This window comes from Lampris incognitus, chromosome 1 (genome assembly GCF_029633865.1).
Source record: "Lampris incognitus isolate fLamInc1 chromosome 1, fLamInc1.hap2, whole genome shotgun sequence".
NCBI lineage: Eukaryota > Metazoa > Chordata > Actinopteri > Lampriformes > Lampridae > Lampris > Lampris incognitus.
The window spans coordinates 102,978,945-102,999,059 of NC_079211.1; the positions used below are offsets into that span (position 1 = coordinate 102,978,945).

At 42.0% G+C, this 20,115-nt stretch overlaps 1 protein-coding gene across 1 annotated transcript in view; it reads right to left on the reverse strand.

Annotated features, from left to right (window-relative positions):
• Positions 1–441: 441 nt before the first annotated feature.
• Positions 442–20,115, reverse strand: part of nos1 (nitric oxide synthase 1 (neuronal)) — an 84,399-nt gene continuing 64,725 nt past the window's right edge. The window contains 6 exon segments of the mRNA XM_056278613.1: positions 442–475; positions 11,393–11,511; positions 12,612–12,806; positions 14,260–14,408; positions 14,751–14,872; positions 15,053–15,140. Coding sequence (XP_056134588.1) covers positions 460–475; positions 11,393–11,511; positions 12,612–12,806; positions 14,260–14,408; positions 14,751–14,872; positions 15,053–15,140 — 689 coding nt within the window. The 3' untranslated portion in view covers positions 442–459.

The following is a 20,115-nucleotide window of genomic DNA, read 5'->3' on the forward strand; positions in this document are numbered from 1 at the left end:
CTAGTTGTGGAGGTGAAATTGGAGAAACTGTCTTATTTTCCACTCAGATGGGAGTTGCCAACTTGAGTTTTTGTTTTTCGCAAATATCAAACCCCAATTGACCCCATGGGCTCCAACATAAAAGAACACAGAGTACAGTATCTATTTTGACTATATTCCTGTCTTGCTCATGCATTCACAATGAGGCATGTCGTTACACTGGGTACACACATTTTGAGTCTGAATAATCAATCAAAATCATTTTTGGAAGTATCAACAAGCAAAAACAGAATAATCAGAAAACAGAACATTTCCAGCTTACTACAGACAAATCCCAGAGCCCAACAAAAACATAGTGTGATATGTAAAAAAAGAAGAAAGGGAAACCATTTTTTACAGTACAAAAAATTGGCACAGTATTCTTTAACCAGCGGCGCCATGTTCTCCCACTGGTCGACATCAGAAAGCATTGGTCACGACCTACGAGCAGAATACCCTAAGAAAGAAAGCGATAGAGAGACAGAGTGAGAGAGAGGGAGGGCGACAGGGGGAGGGAAGGACAAAAAAAACACAGAAGAAGACATAGAAACAGAGACGTTACAGTCATTACTCATCTGTCAAAAAGTGGGGCTTTGATGGCCAGAGTGCAAAATTCAAGTGACAACCCATGCAGGAACTGTAGTCTGCCATGCATGACGCTGGCGCTTAATGAGCCAACGTGAATTCATAGGGACCCTTGTTTTGCTTTTATAAGACAAGTGAATATGGAGTGGCTTAATCTTTAACACGCACAAATAGCCACAATGGAAAAAAAAAGGAAATAGAGGCACTCGTTTTCACTTTAATCCTGTTAGTTAGAAGGCCCCTCTCCACATGTTTCTATGGTTACACACTCGTGTTTTTTACATCTGCAACCATTCCGGGGGGGGGGGGGTCGCATCCATGACTCAAACACAAAGGAGAATTATATATATATACACTACCGTTCAAAAGTTTGGGATCACCCAAACAATTTTGTGTTTTCCATGAAAAGTCACACTTATTCACCACCATATGTTGTGAAATGAATAGAAAATAGAGTCAAGACATTGACAAGGTTGGAAATAATGATTTGTATTTGAAATAAGATTTTTTTTACATCAAACTTTGCTTTCGTCAAAGAATCCTCCATTTGCAGCAATTACAGCATTGCAGACCTTTGGCATTCTAGCTGTTAATTTGTTGAGGTAGTCTGGAGAAATTGCACCCCACGCTTCCAGAAGCAGCTCCCACAAGTTGGATTGGTTGGATGGGCACTTCTTTGAGCAGATTGAGTATGTTTGTGCTGTCCTCTGAAGGGAGTAGTACACACCGGTGTAGGAAATCTTCAATTTCTTAGCAATTTCTCGCATGGAATAGCCTTCATTTCTAAGAACAAGAATAGACTGTCGAGTTTCAGATGAAAGTTCTCTTTTTCTGGCCATTTTGAGCGTTTAATTGACCCCACAAATGTGATGCTCCAGAAACTCAATCTGCTCAAAGAAGTGCCCATCCAACCAATCCAACTTGTGGGAGCTGCTTCTGGAAGCGTGGGGTGCAATTTCTCCAGATTACCTCAACAAATTAACAGCTAGAATGCCAAAGGTCTGCAATGCTGTAATTGCTGCAAATGGAGGATTCTTTGACGAAAGCAAAGTTTGATGTAAAAAAAATCTTATTTCAAATACAAATCATTATTTCTAACCTTGTCAATGTCTTGACTCTATTTTCTATTCATTTCACAACATATGGTGGTGAATAAGTGTGACTTTTCATGGAAAACACAAAATTGTTTGGGTGATCCCAAACTTTTGAACGGTAGTGTATATATATATATAACTTTGTCAAAAGAAACACTCAGCAGTAGGGAAAGTGCTCAACAAATAAGGAGCAAAATAATCCAGTGAATCAAGTAAATTCTTTATGAGACAGTACAAGCCTGTTTCATGCCATAAGCAATCATCAGCTGTCAATAAAGCTACTGGTGAAAGAACATACCGTTTACTGGCTCGTCATGCACATCACGTGCACAGTACCCAATGGGGAAGGGAGAGGTGCGACATTCAAAAATTCCAAAACATGGGATCACTAACGGTCCAATGGGTGGGGTGGGGGGTATTTTTCTATTGTCATGATTTACAAAATGGGTGCTTATCTCTATGTCTGCAACTGCTGGCCAGTTCATTCCTCTTATTCAATGTGGACATTTCTGGCTTGCAAATGATAAAATATTCTTCAGTTAGACATAGGTTGCACATTTTACTACTAGTTGAATATGATTTGTTCTTTGAGAGGATTTTCCAGGTGGTTGAATTATTAATGTTTCTGTCTGCCAATGACCAAACTTAAAGATGTTACATTCTTTAAACGGTTGTTTCTAAAGCTACACGTGTGCATTAAACCACTTTTTGAATGTTCCCTCTGTTACACCAACATATGTCTCTATTTTGCCGTTGTCATTTCTCGTCACCGTGGCTTGATAGATAACTCCCGTTGTCTGGCATTTTCTTTCGAGGGGGCATGAGTCGTTCACACAGCAGTTACAGCTGGGGAAGTCTGATTGTGATGAAGGTGTTATTGATTTGTTCATGAGCCTTGTGTTGTGGGACGATATTATTTGTTGAATGTTAGGCATGCAGCTTTTTTTCTTTCTTTTTTTTACATGATGATGCTGGTCGTGTGGCTTGGGTCCTGGGCTGTTCCGGTGGTGCCTGGACACTGCTTGGCATCCTGCACATAATATTCTTCATAAATTTTATAATTCCATTATAATTGTGTTTATCCTCTTTCAATGCTGTGTTCTGTAAATTGTGTAAACACAACATCCATTGCACGTTGTCCGTCTTGGGAGAGAGATCCCTCCTCTGTTGCTCTCTCTGGGGTTTCTTCCTATTTTTTCTCGTTATTAAAGGGATTTCTTTATGGAGTTATTCCTTATCCGATGAGAGGGTCTAAGGACAGGATGTTGTGTTGCTGTAAAGCCCACTGAGGCAAGTGATATTGGGCTATACAAATAAAATTGACTTGACTTGACTTAACCCCAGGAGAGGGTTTATGACCCATATGTGAGAACTTTGGACCAGTAGGAGACCTACTTCCACACTGACTCGGAAGCAGCTAGTGCCTCAATGCTCGACATCAATAGAAAGAAGTTACTGTCAAAACTCTTCAATTCAGCACCCTGAATGGCCACCCAGTAGGCAGGAGATACATAAGAACAGACTCAACCCAGCTGAAACAATCCTGCCAGCCATGACAACTGAAGCTGCTGAGGTTCAAATGAGAATCATGATCAGACTAAAGACATTCAACCCCCGAGTTTGGCTTCCACAACTCAGTGATCAAGTACCATCACAAAACGTGCTTATGGATGTGAGCACAGCCTTGCGCAATATCTCAACTGCCACCATAACAGAGACCAACGAGCTTATATATGCCACTACAACCGTAATCCTGGAGATGCTTGGGTACAGGACTAAGAACACAGGTCACCAACAGTACCCTCCCTGGAAGAGAAGAGTGGAAGCCAAAATCAAAGCAGCACAGAGAGATGTTAGCCAGTTAACAGAGGTGATGAAAGACAAACCCTGGTTGAAGAAGTACAGCAAGATGTCCGTAAGTGAGGCCCTGGAAACTACCAAACAAAGGCTCACAGCTCTGGCTGCCAGGCTGAAGAGATATACTAGAGAAACAGTCGCTGGTGGACCTAAGAGCAGAACCAGTTACCGTTAGAGTGGCTGACATCCAACGATGAGTTTCAAACATGGAGAGCTGGACTGCACCAGGCCCTGACATGATGACATTAATCATGATTCATAATTCACGTGTACTGGCCGAAGAAGCTAACAGCACTCCATGAATGCTTGGGAACACTGATGAACCAGCTGCTAACATCGGGGTCTCACCCTGACTGGCTAACACGGGGGAGAACAACACTGATCATGAAGGATCCCCACAAGGGTACAACACCTTCAAACTACCGGCTGATAACCTGCCCTTTCCACAACATAGAAGATCCTGTCAGGCATCCTAGCAGCTATGTTGAATGGGCACATGAGTAAATACATGTGCAAAACTTAGAAAGGAATTGGGAACAACACCAGTGGATCAAGGCATCAGCTACTGGTTGATAGAGCAGTCACTCAAGACTCTAAGACCAGACAGACCAACCTGAGCACAGCCTGGGCTGACTACAAGAAAGCCTATGATTCAATGCCCCACACATGGTTACTGGAGTGCTTGGCACTACACAAACCCAACAGGAAACTAATAGCCTTCATCAAGAACTCAATTCGGTGGTGGAAAATAACAATAGAGGCCAACTCAAGGACAATCACAAAGGTAACCATCAAATGTAGCATATACCAAGGTGATGCACTATGCCCACTACTGTTGTGCATAGGACTGAACCCCCTCAGTCAGATCATCCCCAAGAGTGGATATGGATACAGGTTCAGAAGTGGAGTTACCATCAGCCACCTCCTATACATGGATGGCATAAAGCTGTATGCCAGGAATGAGTGAGACATTGACTCATTGATCCATTTCACCAGGATCTACAGCGGTGACATCGGGCTAACATTTGGGCTGGACAAGTGCGTCGAATGGTGGCAAAAAGAGGAAAGGTGGTGAGGACCGGAGGGGTTCAATTATCAGATGTTAGGATAGCAGACATACAGGACGGTTACAAGTAATAAGAAATAACCATAATTCTAAAGTTCTCTTTAGGGTAATTGATTCTGTTTTGAACCTGATGTTGATGTTGAGTTGTCTGAAAAATTTCTCACTCATTTTGTAAATTAGGTGGAGAAGATCAGGTCCCAAATCCAGCCCGGCCCTTGCATTAGTTCCATTCCCCATGCTAATTCTGCCTCGTTTACCCATTTTCAACCAATTACAATTTCAGTGTTAGAGAGTACAGTCTCTAATATGAACTCCTCATCCTGTATCTTAGACATCATTCCCACTAAGCTGCTCAAGGATGTATTTTCAAATGTTAGCCCCATTATTCTGCAAATTCTTAATAATTCTCTGGCCTCTGGTTCTTTTCCAGACAATTTTAAGCATGCTACTGTTCACCCATTGCTGAAGAAATCTAATTCAGACCCTCTGTCCTTAAGTAACTACAGACCAATCTCCAAACTGTCTTTTTTTATCTAAGGTTCTGGAGAGAGGAATTTCATCTCAACTGATTTCCAGTCTGGTTTTAAAGCATTTCATAATACCAAGACAGCTCTAATTAAGGTCACTAATGACCTAATGCTGACAGCAGACAGAGGTGACTGCTCAATTTTAGTTCTTCTAGACATAAGTGCTGCCTTTGACACAGTTGATCATAACATCCTCTTACGTCGCTTAGAGACTTGGGTTGGCATCAAGGGCTCGGCGTTTATTACACTCTTATCTCACCAACAGAATTTTTATCTGTTGTTCTGGGTAACTCTACTTCCTCGATGGCTCAACTGAGTTGTGGTGTCCCTCAAGGCTCAGTTCTGGGCCCCCATGTTTTCTATATACATGCTGCCCCTTGGCCAGGTCATTCAAAATCATTATGTATTTTACCATTTTTACGCTGACGGCAGTCAGTTAAACATGCCACTAAATTCCACAGATTCTAGTCTCCTAGCAAATCTTACAACTTGCTTCTCTGACACTAAATCCCAGATGTCCGAAAATTTTCTTAACTTTAATGATGATAACTCTGAGGTCATTCTATTCAGTCCCCCAAATACCATCAGCCCTTTTGGTACTAATCTTTGTGGTCTGTCAAGTAATCTTAAGCAGGCTGCTAGGAATCTTGGGGTAATATTTGATGCTAACCTCGGTTTTGATAATCAAATCGAACATGTTGTTCAGTCATGTGTTCTCCAGCTCAAGGTAATCTCCAAAATGAGGTCATTTATCAATTGCCAATCTGCAAAAAGTTGTACATGCTTTTATCTACTCTTAAGCTTGACTATTGCAAAACACTTTACTCAGGTATCAGCAAGGGCTCCCTTCACTGTCTGCAGTTGGTACAAAACGCCACCGCTCGGCACATTACCGGGACAAAGAGGCATGACCATATCACTCCTGTGCTTGCCTTCCTACACTGGCTCCCTGTAATAGTTCAAATTGATTTTAAAATGTTATTGCTCACTTTTAAGGTCTTAAATGGTTTTACCCCTACATATATTTCTGATTTATTTACCTGGTATATGCCCTCCGCAGATGGAGCCCTGCTGGTTATTCCCAGGTCTCGGTTTGTCACAAACGGTGATCGGGTTTTTGCTGTTAGAGCCCTCACACTATGGAACTCTCTGGGTTTTTTGCTGTTAGAGCCCCCACACCATGGAACTCTCTTCCTATTGAACTAAGGCAAACCAAGTCTCTAGCTTCTTTTAAATCTAGTCTTAAAATGTTTCTTTTTGTGAAAGCTTTTACAAATGTTTGACAATTGTTTTTATTTATTCATAATGTTTTTATTTTTACTCTTACTTATTTGGTCTTATTATTTTTGCCTTGTTTGGTTTTATTTCTATGCAAAGCACTTTGTAGCATTGTTTTAGGAAAGTCCTATATATATAAAGTTATTATTATTATTATTACTACCAGTACTACTACCTGGGTATTCCACGGGCAAATGAAAACCATAAGGAGGCAGAAAGGAGGTCAGCTACAGCCAAATACCTCCAGAGAGTGAGGCAACAACAACAAATTTTATTTATATAGCACATTTAACACACAGGCAACACAACGTGTTTTACATAAAGTGACAATACAATCAAGACAATTGTAAAAGTTGCAAATGTAGAATATAAATATGCACATCAACAGGTATTAGTGCAGTTATACAAGAATTGGAGCCGAATCTTAAATCTGCTTTTAAAATTGTTCAGTTTGGGGGCCTCTCTCAGGGCCTTGGGCAGGGCATTTCATCTACATGGGGCATAAATAAAAAAGGTAGCTTCCCTTGCTTTAGAGTTAGAACAAGGGATGGTTTAAAGACCACTGCCTTTGGACCTGAGAGTTTGTGCTGGTTTGTGTCTATTGTCTTTTATATACTGAGGTGCAAGTCATTTAGAGATTTGTATATACAAGTAACAGAATTTTAAAATCGATTCTAGTTTTGACGGGGAGCCAATGTAGGAAATTAAGAAGAGGTGTAATGTGCTAATACTTTTTAGCTCCGGTGAGAACACGTGCTGCCACATTTTGAATTAACTGTAGTTGCCGCAAAACTGATTTTGGAAGGCTGGTGAACAGACCATTACAGTAGTCTAATTTACTTGTTATAAATGCATGGATTAATTTCTCACAGTCTGGTGTTGATAGGAAGCCCCTCAGTTTTGAAATGTTTTTAAGATGGTAGAAGGCTGGTCTTGTGAGATGATTATTGTGGCTCTTACAATTTATATCACCGTCTATGATTACACGGAAATTTCTAAGTTCGCTTTTGCATTTCAGAGACAGAGAACTGAGATGAGCTGCAATACTCGGTCTCAGTCAGGAGATAAAGGCCAATGATATCAGGACATGGAAACTCCTCACAAAGCACGGAGCATTCTACCCAAAGTCCAGCAGCCTGAGACTGTAAGTGAAAAGATGGGGGCCGAAGGTTAGTGAGTGTCGGGGCCACTATCCAGGGTGAAACAAGGAACCTCCATGAGTACATCAGAAAGAGGGGCCCCCAGGACAAACTGCAGAGTGAGTACCTCAGGCAGCAGAAGACAGAGAGTGGGGAGGAAGAAGAAGAAGAAGAAGAAGGAGGAATCATGGAAGACTAAGCCCCTCCATGGGATGTACCATCTAAAGATAGGAGATGTGGCTGATATTGAGAAATTCTCCCAGTGACTAAAAAAGGCTGGACTGAAGGACAGCCCAGAGGCTCTGATCATAGCAGCACAAGAACAGGTACTCAGCATCAGATCGGTTGAGGCAGGGGTCTACCATACCAGACAAGACCCAAAATCAGTGGCAAGCGGTGACCTTTGAAGCTGGGTATGCTATCTCATCCCCACCCCAGGCACGTACGCACGCAATGTATGTGTGCAGGTGCACGCTCGTGTTTTGTCATTGCTGTATGGAGATTGTTTAAATTCCCATAACCTGCCCCGGTCCAGACTTTGTATTTTGTAGAAAAAAGGAGACATGGCCAAAAAAATAGTTTGCTAGCCTTTGGGCAGCCAGCTAGCCAAGTATGTTTTTCATATGTAGTAGCTTGAAAGTGACGGACAAAATTCTTGTTTGATTTTGTGATGCCAAGTTCGGGAGTTGGACGTCCTCCTGCAATAATAATCTTTTTCTCTTCAAAAGTCCTCCGAGAAAACGGGACAGAATGTAACAATTCTATAATATGCGAATTGTTGCTCATATTGACAAGTAGTGAAACGTATGGCGGTGAGCTAACTGAGCAAGACAGACAAGTGGCAACTTACAGTAACTAGCTCGCTAGATGGCATTGTTGCGCATGTGTATTTCCGGATAAGCTGGTTCACAGCCAGCTTTTCTGCCCACCAAACTCCCATGGTCAGAAGATACTTTCATATACCATGAATACAACTGGGAATCACAGAGCACATGCGCGAAATAAGCTGAACGCTTGGCAGCTTTGCCGTGAGCAGGATAGATGTGGCAGACAGCGGGAATGCGAGACTGCAGTTGCCATTTGAAAACCAGACCGCAGTTGCCATTTGAAAAGAAAACAATCGAAGAAATTGAGAAACAAACATTTAAATGACACATTTAATGCAAATAATGCTCATGTTACTTATTAAAAATAGATTTTAAATTCATTATTATACTGAATGTCAATTCTCTCATCATTTTCAAATGCCTTTGGCATGCACTGCATCTATAGCTTATTATGACTGCTCGCCACTGCCCAAAATGCAGGCTGTGCAAAGACGCCCCTAAGACAGTCCAGCACTTAGTAGCAGGGTGTAAAATGCTAGCTGGGAAAGTGTACACTGAAAGGCATAACCAAGTGCCTGGGATAGTGTACACCTCTGTACTTAATACAGACTGAAGTCCCCAAGTCCAAATGGGAGACACCACCAAAGGTGGTTGAGAATGGCAGAGCTAAGATCCTGTGGGACTTAAAGTTTTGGATTGACAAACAGGTGCTGGCAAACCAAAGAGACAATGCGGTGGTCAACAAGGAACAGAATACAGCAGTAATGAACTTAATGTGTTTTTTAATAGATTTGACACAACGACCCCCCCCCCGTCACATCTGTTGCTTGCCTTCATCAACCATCAACTTCACTGCCCCACATCCCCCTCCTTCTCCTTACATCCCCCAGCCTCCAGTGGGGGCCCTACCCCCCCCCTCCCTCCCTGGGTTCCCGGACTAATGGCCCTCTCCAACCTGACAATAACCCCCCCCCACACCCGTAACACCTACAGTGTGCTTCACAGTTGACCATGTCAGAAGACAGTTGGCGAGACTTCACACAAGCAAGGCAGCAGGCCCGAATGGTGTTAGCCCCATGGTGCTCAAAGCCTGTGCCCCCCAGTTATGTGGAGTGCTTCACCATGTCTTCAGCATGAGCCTTAGACTTAAAAGGGTCCCTGTGCTGTGGAAGACATCCTGCCTCGTTCCTATGCCTAAAACGTCACATCCCAGGGACTCCAAGGACAACAGATCAGTAGCGTTGACCTCAGACATTATGAAGACCCATCCTTGAGCAGCTTCAGCCTATGATCAAGCCACACTTAGACCCCCTCCAGTTCGCCTACCAGCCCCGACTGGGAGTTGTGGATGCCATCATTTACCTGCTTAATCATGCCTACACCCACCTGGATAAGCCAGCAAGCACTGTGAGAGTCGTGTTCTTTGACTTCTCTAGTGCCTTCAACACCATCCGGCTAGCTCTACTGGGTGAGAAGCTGACAGCAATGCAGGTAGATGCCCCCTTTGTATCCTGGATTGTTGAGTACCTTATGGGTAGACCACACTATGTGCGCTTGCAACACTGTGTCAGACAGAGTGGTCAGCAACACTGGGGCTCTGCAGGGGACAGGCCAGTCTCCCTTCCTTTTCAACCTCTACACCATGTACTTCAACTCCCACACAGAATCCTGCCACCTTCAGAAGTCCTCTGATGACTCTGCTATAGTCGGATGCATCAGTAAGGGTCAGGAGGCTGAGTACAGTGCTGTGGTGGGAAACTCTGTCATGTGGTGTGAGTGGAACCATCTGCACCTCAACGTGACTAAGACAAAGGAGCTGGTTGTTGATCTAAGGAGGGACATGACACAAGTGACCCCTGTTTCCATCCAGTGTGGATGGACACTGTGGAATACTACAATACCTGGGGGTGTATATAGACAATAAACTGGACTGGGCTAAGAACACTGATGCCCTCTACAAGAAAAGACAGTGCCGTCTATACTTTTTGAGGAGGCCGAGGTTCTTCAAAATCTGCCAGACAATGCTCAGGATGTGGTATGAGTCTGTGGTGGCCAGTGCTCTCCTGTTTGCTGTTGTGTGTTGGGGCAGCAGGTTGAAGGTAGCAGATGCAAACAGGCTCAATAAACTGATCTGCAATGCTGGTGATGTTGTGGGGGTGGAATTGGATTCTCTGGCAGTGGTTTCTGAGAGGAGGACACTGCTGAAGTTATGTGCCATCATGGACAATGTCTCCCACCTACTCCATGACGTGCTGGTCAGGCATAGGAGTACTTTTAGTAATAGACCCATTCTCCTGAAATGCACTACAGAGCGCCACAGGAGGTCATTCCTGCCTGTGGCCATCAAACTTTACAACTTCTCCCTCAGAGTGTCAGACACTCGGAGTTAATGGTCATTGGACTGGCCCTTCAACTTGTTTTAACCTGTCGGGTGCTGTTTGTTTTGTGCTGCAGTAGTGCAGTACAGATAGAGTGTTATATATTTAGTTTTTATTTCTATTTGTTTCTGTTTTTCTTGTTTCTATTTGTTTCTATTTTCTTGTTATCTTGTAAGTTTTTTGTTTTTTCTTTACTAGAGCGTTAGTGTCTGTAATAGGGCCCAATTTCCCCTTGGGGATGAATAAAGTATTCTGATTCTGATCAGTGTAGCAACTCAGAGCGACGGCAACATCTGGAAGAAAGAGCATGAGAAGCTAGAGAAATACCAAGGGCTGGGGGAAGAACTAGATCAGATGTGGAAGGGGAACTCTCCAATAGTCCCACTGGTAATAGGAACACTAGGGGCTGTGACCCTCAAACTGGGAGATTGGCTCCAGCAGATTCCAGGAACAACATCTGAAGTCTCTGTCTGGGGACAGCTAAGATACTGCACAGAACCCTCAAACTCCCAGGCCTCTGGTAGAAGACCCGAGCTTGAGGAAGACACACACCACCCAAAATATATTTAAAAATAGATACGTGTGTGTGTGTGTTGATAGTAGTATAGAATAAATATACTCACTCATCTGGGTCTTTTTTGTTCTCCTCAATGTATGCAATGGATTCCGAACGAAGCCGGTTTGTGACCTCGTAGGTACGCAGGGTCACACCGAAGATGTCCTCGTGATAGCGATTCTCATCCTGGTGTGGTGACAGAGAGAGAGGGGGGGGGTCATTTTGAGCAGTCTCTGTTTCAGAGGAAGATGAAGAACATGGTCTTGCAGAGGGTCTTTTGATTCAAGTCATGGCCTTTGTATAAATGGCCTTCCTCTTTAAGCAAATGCCCCTCAAAACGGTCATCTTATATCTTTTGGCTGAGCTCAAAGCAGAAATGCTTTTCAGTTCTTAATATTCTTTAAATTTTATTATTTCTTTTTTTTTATTTTACTGCCATCTTAAATCTATCTACCTGGTTAATGAAAGCTTAAATCAGTGTATTTACTGCCCACCAATCTTTCTGTGCGTCTATCATTCTGTATAACTCTGTTTTTATTGTGTTTGTATTCCCTCTTATTTTGCAAATGTCTTTAACAGCCTTTTTGTAATCTAGCTAAAAATGGGTTGCCATTTTTAAAAACTTGTTCAGTTCAAACTTTCCTCATACATCAACATAGAAGTGGATACTGAGCAACGTTAATGTCACTAAAATCTTTCTAGCGACACAGAAAGGTTTCTTCACGGTCTTGTAAAATGCATAACTAAGACACCATCCATTATCCAACTCAGGGTCACGGGATGCTGGACCCTATCCCTGCAGGCACTGGGCGGCGTATAGCCTTTTAAAGTGTGTTGATGGTGGGCTTAGTGCACTGCAGCAGTTTTTCCTCTTTTTTTCCTCTTTTTGATTCCACACATCTAAAGTCTCATTTAATTGTGTATACAGGGATGAGTGATAGATCATGCATGGTCTCTCCCACCAACAATTTGCTGTCACACACAAATAACATGCCACTGATTCACACTTCACAACCACTGCTGAACTGTTGCCCACAAATCAGTTATTTCCACTGGAATAATCAGGGACGTAAGGGCCATGCTCAAAGTCATCCTGATGGCAGCCTCTTTCTGATTCACTATCCCCACTTAAATTACCAACTGGCAAACGGGAGTCAAACTGTTGACCTTCAATTCCAAAGCTGGCTTCTCTAACTTCTCCTCTCATCTGTCATACCAGTGTAATGCCCTGACAGTGAGCAGATGGCGAGCGTATTATGCTGTGATGTGCGTTGCCGCTTGCTTACTCGAAGCTTGCTGATGAAGAAGCCGGCGTCCTCCAGGCTCATGTTGCCCTGCAGTTTGATGATCTGCTGGACAGTCTTGAGGACGTCGCCTGCCATAGTAACATCCCCGCACACGTACATGTGTCCTCCCTCCTCCTTCAGGCACTGGTACACTGTCTCCGACAGCTGCTCACGCAGCACATCCTGCACATATTTCTGGTAGGATGCACAGAGGAAAGGCAAGGGTTAGTGTGTGAGTGTGTGAGTGTGTGAGTGAGTGAGTGAGTGAGTGAGTGAGTGAGTGAGTGAGTGAGTGAGTGAGTGAAGAACAAAGAGATGTGAGGAAGAACAAAATAGAATTAATAAAGTGAAGTGGGATTAACTATTAATCTGAGAGTTGCTGTTTTCTTACAAATCAGTGATGCAGCCCGGTGCATACTTGGCACCATCTAGATATCGAGGGTGGTCTGTGTAGTGATTATGCTGTGAACCGACTATCTTAGCCCTCTAACAGCTCAATATCAGATGAATTCTAACTGACTTTTAACTTAAACTGGTCCATCTGCTATCTTTATCTATTTAAAATTCTTCATCTTTCGGCTTGTTCCCTGTTTCCCAGGGGTCGCCACAGCAGATTTGATTGTTTCCATCGGTACCCTGTGAGGGCACAGCACCAACTGCGGTCGTTGTTAACCCGGGCCTTGACCAATCCAGTATGGCCTTTTCAATCTGCATAATGATTGGGCAAAATTTTACGTCAGATGCCCTTCCTGACACAATCACTAATCCTATGGACGCTAACCCTAACCCTTTATCTATTTAAGATTAAATATATATATTTTATAAAATATCTATGTGAGCTAGCCATGATCTAACTTTGAGAGCTACCTATGCAGTTACTACAAGTGTGTGGCCATAGATGTCTAGCAAACTTCACTTTCCACCAAGATATTGTCTGACTTAAGCCTAGACGCCTACATGTTTTTTTTCCCTCCAGCAATTCACACAAGAATTGCTCACTGGGAGACCTCTGCATCTGTCTAGAGGCTAATTATGAATATTAGCAGACGGACACCTCTGGGGCAGTTAATCTAATTCCCTACTGCTGCAATATTTTAGAAGAAGCTTGAAGAAAAATGCAGTAGGTGTTCAGGGAACTGAGAAATGGTTAAAAAGGTGTAAAAAGTTATAAGTCGTTCAGAAGAAACCCACAGAACTGCTCTGCATTTGAAGACTGATTGTGCAGCTTTTTTTATTTAGGCTTTCTTATTTTAGCTTCCTTATTTTCCACTGTTTGGTCTAAAGTCAAACTTGCATAGCAACGTAAAGATCTGCAGCAAATTGAATCATCCCTGGTCAGCGACTGGATCATCGTTCAAACAGACGGGGAAAATGGCCAGGAATACACACCACTGAGAGCCTCAAATGACTGTAAGTACTGTGTTTGTACGGACACAATTCCAATTAAAAAATGGGTGTGAGGCTGAAACACTGCCACAAGTTCAGTAGCCATCATCATTACCATTTTAGGGGCCAAATATACCAACCCTATTTATGCAGTGCCTTCACCGATGCTATGTATTCATGCAGCTAACGTTGCAACTGATACTCCGGCCCTAGGGCCAACAAAATGAGCTTGATAAGGGGGATACCAGATCGCCACACGTACCTTTGGTTTGCCAGGCTCTCTGGAGTATGTCGTGTAGAGCTCCTTGAACACCTGCTTGTTCTTGGCCTGGATGGTCTCCTCCTTATAGATGTGGTCAATCTGAGACTGCCGGCAGCCAAACACCAGGATCATCGGGCACGGCACAATCCCTAAGGGGAGGGCAGGTGCCTTTACATTACTGGCTATGAATAGTGTTGAAATAAAAGGCCAGGCTCTAATTATTTCTGTCATTATAATCCCGAACCAATCCATCCCTAACTGGGATTTTAGAAATCTTCTATTGTCATTCAAAGCTGCTGTTCATAGTTCTTCAGAGGAATCAGATGTTCCTTGTTATCACTCTATTCAAAAACGGAAATATTTCACCAGTTGCAAAGCCATAATAAAAAGTTTAGATCTGGACTTGACCTTTATCCCATAGTCTTTGTTCTCTATTGTTAAAAAAATAAATCACTGGCCAAAAAAATGAGAAATGCAAAATGCAGACCAACCCTTGTGTTCAAAGTCATACAGCTTCTGTTGCCAGAAGCTTCTGAAGGGGGCGATACCCGTCCCTGGACCCACCAGGATACAAGGGGCTTTGCGGTCCTTTGGAAGTTGAAACAACGGTGCGCTGAAATGAATATAAGTGATTAAATAAAATCAAACTAAAACGTGGAAGACAGTAAAACGATGAAGTCTGAGGAAAAAAAAACATGATAAACCAAGATACAGATTTTTGGGTATTTGTATTTTTTTGCAGAAAATAATGTGTGTTCTTGGAAAAAGCAAGAGGTGAGATGTCTGGGTTTACCCTCTGACAAAACAGGGCACCATCTCGCCCTTCTCTATCCTGTTGAGCCACGAGGAACACACTCCGTGGTGGATAGGGCCCTCTCCATCTGAAATTGACAATCAGCAAGCAAGCACTTTATCTTCTGTCACAGCCTCTCTTCATATGTACACACTAACAAGAGTAGAGTATCTATAATGCACTTTCCAAGGGCATTTCTCTGCCAATGGGAAAGGACTGATGATTGTGTAAGCAACAGTTGAATTACAAAGGGCACTCGTATAAGCACAGAAACACATTAAATGTGAGGGCAAAAATGTAGAAATAACGGCTGTAGTGAGATGCATCAGTTAAGAATGTTTGCTGACCTCTTGAAAGGCTGAGCACATCAAGGCTGGTATGAGTGGAGCTGCAACCTCTTAAGTATGTTGGTTTGGAGCCTCAACATATAGTAACTACCATCAGCACTCTGATGGGAAGCATTCTTTCAAGAACCGTTTACTGATTCTTTAATATGGATCTGCAAACCCATGACCTTTATATATATATATATATATATATATATATATATATATATATTAGGCCCGCAGAATAGATTCCACCAGACAAACAGCAAGATGGCCTATACTCTGATGTTCCTCCTTTTGAGTTTGTTTGCAATTACAGCGGTAGTGAAGCAGCACTGGTGAGGCAGACCTGCTTTCCATGATAACTTTTGACTGAGACTTTTCTAAGAGCCACCAATAGGTTTGTCAAAAAGGCTGACTGATTTGACTTGTCATTTATTTTGTAGTGAGTTTTCCACAGAACCTTCAAAAGAGCCCCAAAACCGTGTCCTGCCTCCCAGTTTTTTTAAAGGGGCATCCAGTAACCTTTTGGATTTCAGCAACATCTTTTACATCACCTGTCGTAAAGACAACCAAGTGGCTTTTTTTCATCATACTGTAGCAACAACATAGGTGTATTTAATTACAAGCTGTAGCTCAAAAGAGTATCACAGAAGAAGAGGAGCTATGTTCACAGATGAGCAGTGGTGAGGTGGTCATTGAGGAGGTAGGCATACTACGACCTAGATGGGTAGCTCACTAAGGAGAAAGTGGGTATACTCTCCTTTATATTTAAAAGGCTTTTTGGCTGATAGGTGATTATACTGTAAATTGACAGAAAAAGAGGTGGGTATACTCTGTATACCTGCATATACGCTCCACTACACCACTGCAGATGAGGTAAAGTATATTGCTCTACTAATATGTGTGCTATAAAGCAATCTCTGTGTTTCTCAGGAAGTTTATACCCAATGGCAGACAAAATGCACAGCGAAAACAAGACTTTCTTGGCCACTGATCTCAATGGCGATTTTGCCATTCTCTGACAGCCATCACACTATGTGACAAAGATTAATTTAATGATGACATGTCAAAGAATAAAATTTACCTGATGCCGCTTTAATCCATAACTTGAATCAAAGTGACAATTTAAACCCAACTTGAAAACATAATTTTCACATTCAAGCTGAATTTTGAGTTTGTTTTGCCAAATAAGTTTGCATAACTAACAAAATTGACTTGGTGCTTGACAAAAAGATCACAAAGGACATTATTTTCTAAAGTGGGGGAGGGGGATCATCTTTGACTCTAGATGCTACATATGTACAAACCTAAAAATATCCAAGTTCGCAGGTACATAAAGAAATTGGAGAGTGACAGATATTCTGTGCGGAGTGGAAAAAGCAAGGTGTGACTATTTCCAAAACAGAAAAAGACTCGACTCCATAGTTGGCCCTTGAAACTATACTCAAGAGCCTCAAAGTCCCAAATGATGTATGATAAATGTGAAATGTATGATAGCCCTACAATATGGTGACTATGGGGCTATTTTGTGTTATTGGAAATAACCCACCACTCCCTATCACACTCAGTAAAAATGTGACCATATTGACACATCATATACTGTAAAATGACAGAAGGAGGCAGATGACGTGTGCTGCATCCTTCAAACAAAATCATGTTCAGAATGTCAGATTAAATAAAAAAGCTTGCATCAGAAAGCTTGGAGAGCTTTGCGTCACAAAATCTTTGCAACTTTGTGAGACCAACATTCCACATCTAAGCCCAATTTTGAAGAAATCAGCCAGCTGTGAAACTGGACATACTTTCAGATGGTCTTTAAATTCTGGTTCATTTACAACAAAACTGCGGGAAAAACTTAGTTTTTGTGTCATCGGTGTCCACATTTGTTTTTTCTTTGTGCTGCAATCACAAAGACCCAAAAGTCCGTGAATTCATGGAGGGAGATGGGGTATAGGGTGTTGCCTGAACATACAGCCCTCTTTTGGGTTATGGTGTCCAACATGTTGGTAGTAAGGTTGGGCATTGAAAAGCACTTCTGACTTGGAACCAGTTCAAAATTCCAAGAACCAGGTATTAATTAAAAAACCCAATTTTCAAGGCCACTTTTACATTTTAGAAAATAGTTTTGTATTCACAATAGAAACAACAGTAAAAGTTTCAGCCAGGGTGTAGTTACCTAACATCTTTATCACTGTTTATACTGGGTATCAACACAGCATACAGAGCATTTACAACATGGTTAAGTAGAACATTAGCTAAGTGACTAAAGAGGCCTACACCCTGGTTTAACGACAAGACACATGCTCTTAAGCGGCCCTGCAGGAGACTGGAATGTAAATGGCGAAAATCAAATTTGGAAGGTTTTTTTTTTTTTACCTATCTTGGCATGGGTATTGAAATACAAGCATGCTTTATCTGCTGCAAAAGCAGTGTATCTCTCTCACTTAATCAATATTAATAACCATAACCCTAGACTTCTCTTTGACACTGTATCTAATCTTGCTAAAAAGTAGCCATCTATTAGCGGTTCATCATTCACGGCCCCTGAGTTTCTAGACTTTTTCTTTAACAAAGTTGATGAGACCATAAACAAAATTAGTTCTTCAACTCCAGCTACTCCTGCAGATCCTGTCTTACCAAATTTATATCTATACAATGAGTCACTGATAGTCCCCATTATTACAGCTTTTGAGACTGTCTATCTTGTCCCCATTATTACAGCTTTTGAGACTGTCTATCTTGATACTTGGACTAATTGCCTACTTGACCCTTTACAAGCAAAACTTTTTAAAGACCTTTGGCCATTCCTGGAACCTACAATGCTAGACAATGTTAATTGATCACTTACTACTGGCACTGTTTCCAGCAGTATTAAGAAAACTGTGGTCAAACCACTACTTAAGAAACCGCACCTCGATCCAGGGTCTCTTAACTATTGACCAGTCTCTAATCGTCCATTCTTTTCCAAAGTACTAGAGAGAGTTGTGTATCAACAACTTTCAACCCATATAGAAGAAAACTATGAACCTTTCAATTGGCTTTCAGGGCCTGTCACTCCATTGAAACTGCTCTGATCAGAGTGGTGAATGATCTTCTACTATCTATGAACTCTGATTCCACTTCTGTGCTTCTACTACTGGACCTCAGTACAACCTTAGACACCATTGATCACTGTATACTATCAGACAGAATAAATTGCAATTTTGGTGTCTCTGGCTTTGCTCTCTCTTGTAAGTCCTGTTTATCTGGAAGAACACATTGTTTCTGCTATAATAATATTACATCAACATTCTCTGACTTTAAATATGGTGTACCTCAGGGTACAGTTCTTGGGCCTCTACTTTTCTCTCTTTATGTTTCACCTCTTGGCCAAATTATATGCAGTCACGGAATAAATTTCCATTGCTATGCTGATGATATTCAGCTGTATGTGCCTATAAGGGCTGATGATCATAGTCAAATGATTAATTTAGAGGCTTGCTTGGCTGCTGTGAAAAATTGGATGTCACTAAATGTTTTGCTTTTAAACTCGGATAACTGAGATATTGGTCATTGGCCCTGCTAGACGCAAGACACCAATTTGATCAAGTAACAATAACGATCGACAACTCTGGGATTTCACAAAGTGTAGCAGCCAAAAATCTTGGTGTTACCTTTCCCTTGATAAGCACATTAAAGAAATCACCAAGATTGCATTTTTCCCTTTATGTAACACAGCTAAAATTCGATCTTTCCTGTCCATGGCTGACGCAGAGACTTTAATACATGCATTTGTTTCATCCAGACTTGGTTACTATGTTATATTTTTAGGTCTGCCACATGCTAGTACCAAAAGTCTTCAGATGGTTGAAAATAGTGCAGCTATATTCCTACCTAAAACGAACAAATTTGACCATATTACACCAATTCTTGCCTCCCTTTATTGGCTTCCTATCCATGTTAGATCAGACTTGAAGGTGCTTCTGCTGACTTATAAATGGGCTTGCCCCATCTTACTTGTCTGATCTCCTTAAAATGTACATTCCAGCTCTTTGCTCTAAAAATACAAGGCTCCTTTGTGTACCCAAAGTTAAAAAGAAGTCGGCTGGTGGCAGGGTCTTTTCCTATCAGGACCCAGTCTTGTGGAATAACCTGCCTGCTGTCGTCAGACAATCAGAGTCTGTTGAGTCCTTTAAATCCTAACTTAAAACTCATCTTTTTGCCTTAGCCTACAATTAGTTGCCTTGAAGTTGAATGTTTCACAATCTGTTCTGCACGGCGGGTTGGTTTCTGTCTCACTGAATTTACCAAGCACTGTGTTGCTGACGAGATTATAGCGTAAAGATTATTGACTATTGCAAACTGTTCTCTTCTTTCATGTATTTTCTCTCTCTCTCTGAATGATGTCTTCTCCTTTCTCTTCTTATGTGTGTGTAAATGGTGTGATGTGAGTCTCCCTTGTGTGCACGTGCAGTCTGTCCTCCTCCCAGGTCTCCATGGTGATGGTGGTTGTCACCTGGACACTGCTTGGCATCCCTCTCATCACATTTTCTTTTTATAAATATTATAAATCCACATAATTTTGTTATCCTGTTTCAATGTCATATCGCTCTCTCATTCAGATGTGTGACTAATGTGTTTTATTTATTTATTTTACTTATTTTGTCTACATGGTGATGCTGGTCATGTGGCTCAGGTCCTGGGTTGTTCCAGTGGCGTCTGGACATGGTCTACATCAGGGGTGTCAAACTCCAG